This window comes from Periplaneta americana, chromosome 14 (assembly GCF_040183065.1).
Source record: "Periplaneta americana isolate PAMFEO1 chromosome 14, P.americana_PAMFEO1_priV1, whole genome shotgun sequence".
In the NCBI taxonomy this organism is placed as follows: domain Eukaryota; kingdom Metazoa; phylum Arthropoda; class Insecta; order Blattodea; family Blattidae; genus Periplaneta; species Periplaneta americana.
In genome coordinates, this window is record NC_091130.1 from 84,090,786 (window position 1) to 84,103,570 (window position 12,785).

Genomic DNA, 12,785 nt, shown 5'->3' on the forward strand with positions numbered 1-12,785 from the left:
TTCATTTCATTCAGACGCTAAATAACCTAAGCTGTTTATAAAGCGTCGTAAAATAACCTACTAAAATAAAAAAATCTAACTCTGACATTGGAGCTTGACATGTGACGAAGTTTCTCCCTTCTTACACTCGTCCCCGTTGAGCCGTCGGATCGGAGGTTAGCGGGTTTAAACCCAGCCAGGGATAATGGAATTCATTCATTCATTCATTCATCCATTAATTTATTCGGTGTTCTGCACGTCTTTCACTACAAATCCAGCTTTCTCCAATCTTTCCTATTTTCTGCCTTCCTCTTTGTCTCATATGATCCATATATCTGAATGTCTATCATCTGATATCTTCTTCTACTCCGAAGTCTTCTCCCAATCATCATTCCTTAAAGTGCTTCCTTCAGTAGGCATTTTCTTCTCATCCAGTGACCCAACCAATTCCTTTTCCTCTTCCTGATCACTTTCAGCATCATTCTTTTTTCACCCTCTCTTTCCAACACAGCTTCATTTCTTATTCTGTTTGTCCACTTCATACTTTCCATTTTTCTTATTGTCCACATTTAAAATGCTTCTGTTCGCTTCTCTTCACTTCGTCGTAATGTCCACGTTTCTGGCCCATAAAATCCACATTTCATACAAAGGACTTCACTAGTCTCTTCCTTAATTTTTTCTCCAGAGGTTCGCAGAAGACGCATTGCATTGCTATCCTCCTTTTGACTTCCTGGCAGCAGCTCATGTTACTGCTTATAGTATACCCCAAGTATTTGAATTTGTCCACTTGCTCTACTGCCTCATTTAAAATTCGCAAGTTTACCTTCTTTATTTTTCTTCCTATGACCATGATCTTCGTCTTATTTGAATTTGTCTTCATCCCATACTGCCCACAGCTGTCATGTAACATATCTCTTAGTATTATCTCTCTTCTACTAATAACGCCATATCATCAGCAAATCTTATGCATTTTATTCTTTCTCCATCTACTATCATTCCTCCCATGTTCTGAAAACAGTTCTTCACTAAATCCTTCAAGTAGATGTTCGACATGTAGGTGATAAAGCGTATCCTAGACATACTCTCCCTATTTCACTTCCCTCTGACGTTTCTTCTCCTATCCTGACTCTGACTCGTTGTTTCATATAAAGATTACTGAACAGTCTTCTCTCTTTCCAATTAACACTTATTTTCTTTAGGAATCTACTTCTGCTTATTCCAATCCACCCTGTTAAAACCCTTTTCTAGGTCCACAAATACTACACACACTTCTTTATTCTTCTGTAGTTATCTTTCGTCGATTGTTCGTAACAGTCCAATTCAGCCTGCTATGTTTGCAGTTTTTCTTGGAAAAAATAAATGCGGTAGCTTCCCGTTGCTTTCCGCACATCACTCTCTCTTTCTCATCTTAAAAGTGTAAAAATGGTAAATTATGGTTTATTTAACGACTCTCGCAACTGCAGAGGTTTTATCAGCGTCGCCGGTGTGCCGGAATTTTGTCCCGCAAGAGTTGCTTTACATGCCTGTAAATCTACTGACATGACCCTGTCGCATTTAAACACACCTAAATGCCATCGACCTGGGCCGGGATCAGACCCGCAATCTCGAGCATAGAAGGCCAGCGCTATACAGACTATGCTACCGAGGCCGACTTAAAAGTGTAAGGACGATAAAATCCTCAGCACGGTGATATTCGGCAATAAAACCGTGGGTCTCATATTGTAGATTTACGGCAAATAAAAGAATATTGTCCCTGATAGAGAGCTCCAGGCAAAATTTGTCAACTATTTCTCATTAATTACTACTACTACTACTACTACTACTACTACTACTACTACTACTACTACTAATTCATTACTACTACTGCTACTGCTGCTGTCATTACTACTACTGCTATCACTACTACTACTCATTCACTACTACTGTTACTGCTGCTGTCACTAATACTACTCATTCATTACTACTACTGTTACTCTCATTACTACTACTGCTATCACTACTACTGCTACTACTCGTTCATTACTTACTACTGTTACTGCTGCTGTCACTACTACTACTTATTCATTACTACTCCTGCTACTGCTGTTGTCACTACTGCTGCTATCACTACTACTACTCATTCATTACTACTACTGTTACTCTCATTACTACTACTGCTATCACTACTACTGCTACTACTCATTCATTACTAATTGTTACTGTTGCTGTCATTACTACTGCTCATTCATTACTACTACTGCTACTACTACTGTCAGTAGGGGAGAGTCGGGTAGTATCGGACATCGGGTAATATCGGACAGTGAGTTTCTTTCATCTACCACGCGATGATAGTACCTGATTGATATGGTTACGTTTCTGTGATGTCGGATAGAGAAACCTAACCATGTCATTCAGGTACTACCATATGGTGGTAGATGAAAGAGACGCACTGTCCAATACTACCCGATGTCCGATACTACCCGACTCTCCCCTACTACTACTGCTATCACACTACTACTACTACTACTACTACTACTACTACTACTGCTACTACTCATTCATTACTACTGTTACTGCTCCTGTCACTACTACTACTAATTCATTACTACTCCTGCTACTGCTGCTGTCATTACTACTGCTATCATTATTACTACTCATTCATTAATACTGTTACTACTGCTGTCACTAATACTACTCATTCATTACTACTACTGTTACTCTCATTACTACTACTGCTACTACTCATTCATTACTAATTGTTACTGTTGCTGTCACTACTACTGCTCATTCATTACTACTACTGCTACTACTACTGTCAGTACTACTACTCATTCATTACTACTGTTACTGCTGCTGTCACTACTACTACTCATTCATTACTACCACTGCTACTCTCATTACTACTACTGCTATCACTACTACTACTATTACTACTCATTCATTACTACTTTTACTGCTGCTGTCACTATTACTACTTATTCATTACTACTCCTGCTACTGCTGCTGTCATCACTACTACTGCTATCACTACTACTACTCATTCATTACTAATTGTTACTGTTGCTGTGACTACTACTGCTCATTCATTACTATTACTACTACTGCTACTGTCATCACTACTACTGCTATCACTACTACTACTCATTCATTATTATACTGCTACTGCTGCTGTCATTACTGCTAATGCGTAAAACCTGTAATCAGAAAGTAATGTGACACTGATTTTTAAAACGGACTCTCTCTTGCAAACCGTATGCCTGTTTTCTTGCAAGCTTCAGAGTTACCTTTTTGACACAATTATGCAGCGGTTGGCAACACTGGCGGGCGCCTACCTTCGAAGACGCACCACGCGCCTGCCCCTGACCTTGGAACGGAAGACAGACAATATATGGGACCATCAAGCATCTACCCCCACTCCGCCGAATCGGATATCGTTACCATTAGCCTTTAAATTATCGCCGACAAAAATTGTCTGCCATGTTTGTTCTGGTAACCCAGTCAAGGGTCGCAGGGGAGGGCGTGGCCACAGCGGGGTGGTGTCCACGAGGCACCGGGGAGGATTCTCTGGAAGTGTATAAAAGCTGAAGGACGCAAGCTGCTTTCTGTACAGCGACGTCTGGTCTTCTCCTGTGCTCTCATAGACTTCGCCAATCTCCATCTATTTTCATCATGAAGGTGGTAAGTTGGCGGTCTGCTTGACCGGCCTTTGTTGAGTCTTGCTCTGAGCGTTCGGAACTGGTTTAGGTTCTGATTCGCATTGCTTGTAGCTTTTTATTTGTCCATGATTGGAGGAGTCCATGTTTAGAATTTGTTGAGATACACTTTCAAAATTTCTGATTAAAAAAAAAGTGGTTTTTGACATGCTATTTATTAACATTATGGACGTAGTTAATGCAACAACAGACCAAGTAGCAATTTTGTAAAAATGAGATTTTGGTGTCATCTACAAGCAAATAGCTGAAACTATCTTAAAAATAATACCTAAACACATGGTTTCTTATTTTTCACTCTCAACATCGAATTTTTGTTCTTCTTCACTTGCTTTACCTCCATTTTGTAATCTGCGACAACTGACCAATACATAGTTTGTTTTGCAAAATTTACATCATATTCGTTATAATGATAAATAATGCCCTGTTTTTATATTGAAATTATTTTCTTCCATAGTCAGAGTCAGTTGAATTTAGAATAAGATTTATACTATGATTTTATAATTAATTGAAAATGAATATCTTACCTCAATAACTGTAAATTGTGATTTTGTTGCCTGTTGTTGCATAACACTGTCCATTAATCTGTATACAGTCTCTTCTTCTTCTTCTTCTTCTTCTTCTTCTTCTTCTTCTTCTTCTTCTTCTTCTTCTTCGCTGTTGACGAGCTTTTTTTATCTCATATGTAAACCTTAATACCCATGTTAAATCGGAAGTCGAAAAATGTTAAATGTTAAATTTTACTAAATGTAGTACTTCGCAAACAGTACCTACTGTAGAGACCCAGAAACAAAATTCAGGTGGCCCAAAATTTCTTTCTGGGTCTGTACATGCTTTAACCTGGTGTGGTGAGCTTTACCAGATACCACAGCTATGCAAATATTACTTCCTTTTCAATGTTGTTAATTTCAAGAATTTTGTGTTATGAAATCCGCTTGTTAAAATCAGCGATTTACAGATTTCTCTACATTCTATTTAATTTTACGTAATATTACCAAACTTAGTACACACATCTACAAAGCATTAAAACAACTGTAGTCATATTATATTGCTGTGGTTTCAAAGTAAAAATAAAACAATACTAGTGAAATTTAGAATTTATAACCTTAACTTAGAAACATCTTGAGTCCGGAACTTAAAATATAATTACGTTATGAAATGCTTGAGCTTGTAGTGAACTCATGAAGCACATTTACATGCTTATACTTTTAATAATAGAATATTTTATTTTATTCTGATATTTAATACTTGTAATTATAATTTTTATTAGTTTACTTGAGTATAATTCTGTTCAAAGTTCACTGATTTATCTTCAAGAAAAAAATGCAATGTCTTCTGAGAAGTATGCACATAATATTTTAAATTAAAACAATTCTACTGTGTCTCACACAAACGTCAAACTAAAGCTGGAAAACACCTTCAAAATCATTAAATATAAACTAACTATATTATATTGTTCTTCTGTTCAAAATTGTATGACTAATTCAACTTCATAAACATTTGAAAGTAGATTTTTTATAACTTTCTGGCCCCCTTAACAAAGACGTAAAGTAGTCCGCGTTTACTCAAAGAGTAGCTTCTCATAATTGAAGGGTTCAGAATTATAGTGGGCCAAGCGCCATTTACTAAAACAGTAGAAAACAAGGGTTAAAATGAAGTTATTACCATAATTCAATGGAAACATAGCAAGTAATATGAAGTATACACATTAAAACTAAATGATATGTCGATCTTCATTAAACTGTGGTATTCATTTAATTTTAACCCTTGCTTTCTCCGTTTTTAATAAATGGCGCTTGGTCCACTATGGCTCTGAACCCTTCAATTGGAACTCTAATGGCCTGGAGTTCGGTAACCTGCAGAAAAATGAAGTTTTTGCCTCCCTCTAATGTGTAACGTTTTTGTTAGCTAAACCGTTGCTCTTAGCGCCATGCTGACAACATGGCTAGGGGGTGTTGTTGCTTCTGAATAATATAATCAGCACACGGATGAATTTGAAATAGGACAAAGGACTCAATTCTTGGCACTAAATGATATTTTACAATACATGTTCGTGATTATGTAGCAACTAAAATTGCTGCCGTTTTTATGTTTATCAAGGTAGTTGAAGTTCTGTTGCCATGGCGTTTGCTCTTCAGTTGTTAATTTTGAAATATTCCTAAGTTATTTTACTTGCACCACTTTTTGTCGTGATCTAACGGTTCATAACTTTGACTATTATATAAGTGTAGTCAAAAAATTTCAATATAATCTTGCGGCTGAAATATTTTAAATACAGCTACGTTTAATGCTGAGTGATTTTGTTGCAACCTACTCTAACTGAAAACTTCAAAGCCAGGGGAACCAGTTCGTCTCTCGCCTATATAAAAGTTTTGTTTTCCTCTTATTTCAACTTATTTTTCTCCTTTCTCTCGTTTTCTGCAGCTATAGATGTTCACTGTGGTCAAAACATGACCAAAGGTAATAATTACAGTACTGTAATACTTAGGCAGTAAGACGGGACGAAGTAGCACAGGGTCAAACCGTGAAGAATAATAACACAGCAGTTGTATTAAGACTTGCATTAGATGGATTTATTTAAAAATCTTTGTCTTTGTTCAGTCTCCATCTGATATTTATGTCGTTTCTTCGTATGTGGAATGATTTTTTACAAATTGAATATTCCTGAAATTTTAGAGAGACGAAAACATGAATTGTTTTTAAAAATATTGAAACACATTAAAAATGCTAGCTCTTTGTTAGAAATAGAGAGCACAGGCAAATTCAACATCTAGATTTACTTGAATTGATTGCTTTGTTTACACATACCTAGAGTTACACTAATTCTCTGAATTTCAAGCATAGTTTCTGGATAGTATATAGGGGAAATATAATAAAAGATTGCAGCTTATTTAGATTAAAAAAGAATTTACTCGAACTACACAAAATTTTAAACTTAATGGGCCATATTCATAGACATTCTTAGTGCGGGCTTCCGGTGGATGATCAGCGAACTAAGGTTTTTCGTATTCATAAACCAGTGTTAGCGACATGATATGATATGAATCCTGTACAAGTAATCAGTCGATAGCCGGGGCTAGTTTAGCACGCTCGTAGCGCGGGCTAGCGAAGTGTCTATGCATATCACCCAAAATGTTTTGTTCCAACTAATTACCGTATGTATTTGACTATTTTAAAGTATATTTAAAGTTACTCAAATTCATTGAAATTAAATTACATGTATTGAGGATAGTAAAATTAATTTGACTTGTGTTAAAACAGAAAGTAAAATCATCATTCAAAATTCGACATCTTACTTTCTTTGTTAGCCATGATATTCGTCTATCTAATTTGGGCTTATTTCAAGAAACTCAATGTTTCCCGAAGTGAAATAAATTTGTGAAAAGAATACTAAAAATTTCAGCAATTGTTTAAAAATAGAATGCACATGTAGTAAACAAAAATTAGTATGGAAAACGTATTGCTTTAATTACAATACTTGACATATATTTTACTTATTTACTTTGACATATATTATTTGCTTGCTAAACTTGATTGTAATACGTTCAGTTAACAGAATTAGTTATATTGAGAAATATTGGCGTTAAATAGTTAATGCTCGAAATGTAGAACATAATTTTAAAAGTTTCACATTATTTAAAATTATAAAATATATAATTTGTGTTCAGAAGAGACTACTGTGTGCTGGGACCTAACATATCCAAAATTTCGGAACTGCATACAGGTAATATGTCAGGATAACATAGCAAACCTGAGGGCTAACTTACTCTGGAGTATGCAAATCTGGCTTTCAGATAGAAGCTCCCTGTGAAGCAGGCTTGAATAATTTCAAGGTAATAATTGTTCTGGAATAGGGTATCGATCCCGGGAGCCTTCGCATAGCGCACGGATGCTCTAACGACTGAGCTACTGCAGGAACTATACACGACACTGTCACAATTCTTTCCTGGGGTAGCTCAAACGGTAGAGCATTCGTGCACTAAGCGAAGGGTCCGGGATCGATACCCGGCCCCGGAACAATTTTTCCCTTGAAATTCCTCTGGAGTATTCAGATATAACAAGCCTGAAGAGTCGTATCATATTATCCTGAATATGGAATCTGTGTATAATTCTGAAATGTTGGGAATGTTAAATCCTAATATGCGGTGGAATACCAAAACTATTTGTCTCTGAATACAATCACCGTGAAAGTAAAATCTATGTACTCAAGACGATAGACGCTACATTGTCTAAATAATGTTTAATCTCTTAGCTATGTTGTATTTGTAATACATATTACTTATTTACAATAAAATTAAACAACGTGTAGCAAAAGTAATCTAATATGATTATTAAGAAATTAATCATATTTTGCTGCTAAATTCAGTTTACTTCTCAGATGCTTGCCCAAAACATTTTCAAATCAGGTAGCAGTAATTGAATGTTTAGCAAGTTGAAGCGCTGGATACATCAAACAATATATATCACTTTGACGACAGACAAACATCTGTATCCGAAATAGGATACGAACCCGTGACTGTGGCTTTCGTTTTACATCCCGACTGCGTCTTTCGAGTTTCATACACTATGATTCACACACTAGAATTTCTCCTCCAAATTAAAAAACGTTTTTACACCGCAAAAATGGCATTTGGGAGCCAGATCACTAGAAAACAGGAAAGAATTTTTTTTTAGCCGATCGTGTTTCTTAACAACATTACCGATGTTATTGGTAGGCCTTGTAAGTTAAACTTACAACACATGAGTGGTAAATAGTTCAATCAAATTAACTTTTATTTATTTACTTAAAAGTAACGAATATCAGTGTCGAGCAACACTATGTACTATGAGGAAATGACTAATGTCTTATTATACCTGTACCCTTTCCAAATTAATTTATTGGAGTGGAGATTTGTAAAAAAGTCAGGAATTAATGTAGATAAGACGTAAGCATGAAAACCATTTCTGACGACTTCCGGTTGTTGCTCTGAGCGCCACTCGTGGAACGTGGAAACATTCATGGAATAAAATACGTATTCAAGCATTAACCTATATCGGTATGCAATTTATTTTCACTGATTTATAATTAATCTGTCACCCACAAAGATTTTCTATATGCTATTTATTTATATTCATGTATGATTAATGTGTCACCTATCTACTTCTTTGAAGACAAAACTAAACTTTCTATAATTTTTTTATTACAACATTTTCACAATCGCCACCGAATAATAACAAATGAATAACACCTATCGACAAATACGAATAATAACAAATTAACGACCCCTATCAACAAATAACAAACAAACATGAAAATGTTAGCGTCCAAAAGCAAACTATTTATTAAACTAAAAATGATTAATAATAATTTATTTTTATTAAGATCAACAAAAAAGTAGTATGCAATTCCTCAATTCTGTTACAATGCACTTACCACGCTTATATCGCAATATACTATTGCGTTGCCACATCTAGGAAGGCAAAAAATGTTATGGTGCATTGATTCTGGCTTACAGAGTTAATATTGAACAAAGAAATATGTAGGCAACTGTCGAGACACATTTCAAAATTTGTATGTAAATTTGGTACTCTGTTAAGGCAACCGTGGAGGCAATTTTATCTTCTTGTTTTAATTTCTCTGAAGTTCAGATTTCATGCATTATAATGACGATAGTTATATAATAGAGTACGAAAAATCGAACATATAGAGTAAAACCTAAGAACATCAAGCTTTTATCACTAAAATTAGTCTATTATGCACTGTTACTTTGTTCTGTGGCCAGCGTAGAGGAGCCTCACCATCACTCGCGGGGACAGGGGAGAAGCGGTGAGTGCTCTCACAGTCTAGTATATACAGTCACGAAGCTTGAGTTGTTGAGGTTGCTAGGAACAATAGACTGTGCCGGTACTATTTCGCATTGTCTGTAATGAGGAGACAGTAGCGATCCTAGTGGTTAGCAACTATCTATGGATGCATATTCATTACATATTGAGCTTCGTGTCTGTATGTACTAGACTATGGTGCTTTGTGGAAGTAGCCATTTCGCTCTCACTCGAGGTTTCTCCTTTGCTCCGCGCATGATGATAAGATCTCCCTATGCGCGCCGGCCACAAAACCAAGAAAATGACTTTAAGTAAGATTTAACTATTTCGACTACATAGACAATAGATAAAGATCATTCAGCAGTGTTACCAATAGATTACTGTACATACAACTCCATAAAGCCTGAATGGAGGCCTATTATGAGACGGGTTCATAATGATCACCAGGTTTAACATACCATCTTTGTAGGCCTCTATCAACTGATCTCGCTCCCGGTGTGTGTTTCGAAATGCTTCGACGTATTACCGACACTGGCCTATGGTCGTGAGCCTAGCATAGAGAAGTTAAACTTCTGGCTATATCGTCTTAATCTCGTGTCACCTAAGCTGTACCATAATGAGAAGAAGATAAGGTGAAAGTTAAAGACTTATTGGAATGAAATTTGTAAAGAGAGAGCCATTGCATACTAACCATTGTATTGCCAACGCCGGAGATCCAACCCGGGTTCGCGGAATAATAAACCCGCGCTATAGCATACAAAGTAGTAGTAGTAGTAGTAGTAGTAGTAGTAGTAGTAGTAGTAATAGTAATAGTAGTAGTAGTAGTAGTAGTAGTAGTAGTAGTAGTAGTAGTAGTAATAGTAATATTAGTAGTAGTAGTAGTAGTAGTTTTATTTTGCCTGGCAGAGTTAAGGCCATAAGGCCTTCTCTTCTACTCAACCAGGTTTCAATAATATACATGAAATACAAAATTATGTGATAGATTACAAAACAACACAAAAAGATACCTTACATAAAATATAGTAGAAAATTACAAATAGTCAAGATCAGTTACATAATATAAGGACAATATAAAATAAAGTAGAAAATTACACATAATCGAAATCAGTTACATAACATAAGGGCAATACATACACACAATTTATTTATAAGACCTAAAATGCTCGAGATAAATTCGACGATTAATTCACTTCAGATAGCCTATAGTATACAGTTAATATACTAATAGGACATGTGGGTTACAAGACATAAGATGTTGAATAGGAAAGTCGTACTAAATGGCATACAAATACAAAAGATTACGTAATATATCAAGATAATAAAAAAAAAAAGGAAAAGTAAAAAAAGAGAAGAGAGAGGAGAAAAAATAACAACTTGATCATTTAAGACTATTTAGTAACTTCCGCAAGAATCTAGTTCTGTTCAATAAAAATATTTTTAAGTAGAGTGTACTCAAAAGATTTTAGACTCCGAAGGGAAGTTTTTTTTTTTTTTTATAGATAGATAGCTTTATTGATATTGTTCACAAAAGTACAAAACTTAATAATTTAACAAAAGATCTATATACAAATGTAGTCCTACATAATAAATATACAATTTCCTAAACTAATTAATCTATCGCAAATCTCAATAATTTATTGGTTCAAACTTGCACTTACGTCTTGTTTTAGTGCATGCCGAAGGGAAGTTTGACAACGATTTTGTTTCTTGTATACTTTCTTATTCTTGATCTTGGTCTTGGTCTGATTCTTTTTGCTCATTCTTGCTATTCTGCTGCACTTTCTTTTATCTTATTCTTCTTTCTCTTTCAATACTTACTCTTAATCTTCTAGGTCATGGTTGTCCAAACGCTTATAGAACCAGGAGATATTGCACGTCAAGCATGTTCTGCTAAGGACAAAAACTTTCCATATAAAATAGGAAAAACGACCTTAAAGAATATGCGCTACGGGTTGCTTACGCCAGGGGTGACCTCGTACGCGTTACAATTGGACATCTATGTTCTAGGTCTTATTGCCATTTTCTTGTTGACTCTGATATTATTTTCTCCTCGTTCACGTACAAATTGACATTAGAGCATCTTCCATTATTTTCCAAGTCTCCTTCGAGAGCTGTGTGTTAAGCATTCATTTTATTTCGCAGCTATTTATCTCTGCTTGTTCCTACAGATCGCTGCGATCCTGTGCCTGGCAGCTGCCGCCAACGCCGCCTCCGTCTTCCCTGTGGAGTCCTCTGTGGTCAAGTCCGATCGTGTGGGCGACAACTTTTCTTACAGCATCCACCAGAACCAGGGCTACGCCGCCGTCGACTCCGGCGTGGCGGCCGTGTACCCCTACGAGGTGAAGACCGACAAGGTGAAGGATGTAGTCTCCGCTGCCACCTACGTAGCACCCGCGGAATACAAGCAGATCGTGCCTGTGGCTCCGATTGAAGTCAAACACGTTGTCCCGGTTTCACCCGTCGAAGTCAAGGCTACAGAGTACAAGCACGTGGTTCCTCTCGGAGCCACCGAGTACAAGCACGTGGTCCCAATTTCTCCCGTTGAAATCAAAGCCACCGAGTACAAGCACGTGGTTCCAATTTCTCCCGTTGAAATCAAAGCCACCGAGTACAAGCAGGTGGTTCCAGTTTCTCCCGTTGAAGTCAAAGCCACCGAGTACAAGCAGGTGGTACCTGCAGGCACGTACTTGTCTTCGCCCGTGAAGAGCTACGTGAAGTCTTCAGCTGTTGTGGCCCCCGTCAAGACCCTGAGCTACGTTCAGCCTTCCTCTGCCTACGTTCCTGCTCTGACTTACTCCCATGATGCCGCTGTACCCTTCACTTATGGAGCTAATATCTACCCCTACTCATATGCCACCTACGCCTATCCCTACGTCAACGCCCAGAAAGTGTACTAAGCTTCTCCTCTATTCTTGAATCTTCCACGTAATTCCTAGTTCCGACTGATATTATTGATGACCTTGGCTACGGCAACATGACTGAATTTATTTTTGTAAGATGAGTGCGTGAGAAATTTCGTTACTTTTGTAGCAAAATAATTAAACATTTTGAAATGGTGGTTCACGAAAAACGTTTTCATTTGTATCTTTACTCATCCCTTCTGAATTGTGGTATTCCAAAATTCCTTATTTTCCTTGAATCAACTTTTTAAATATTCCTATATTAGTAGGTTATTTTGCGACGCTTTATCAACATCTTAGGTTATTTAGCGTCTGAATGAGATGAAGGTGATAATGACGGTGAAATGAGCCCGGGGTCCAGCACCGAAAGTTACCCATCATTTGCTCATATTGAGTTGAGGGAAAACCACTGAAA

At 36.7% G+C, this 12,785-nt stretch overlaps 1 protein-coding gene across 1 annotated transcript; it reads left to right on the forward strand.

Moving 5' to 3' along the window:
* The first annotated feature begins 3,477 nt into the window (after positions 1-3,477).
* On the forward strand, positions 3,478-12,540 carry LOC138713524 (uncharacterized). Its single transcript, XM_069845695.1, has 2 exons — positions 3,478-3,636; positions 11,639-12,540. Exons 1-2 carry the CDS (start codon positions 3,628-3,630, stop codon positions 12,365-12,367), a joined length of 738 nt encoding a protein of 245 aa, XP_069701796.1. The 5' UTR covers positions 3,478-3,627; the 3' UTR covers positions 12,368-12,540.
* Positions 12,541-12,785: the final 245 nt, after the last annotated feature.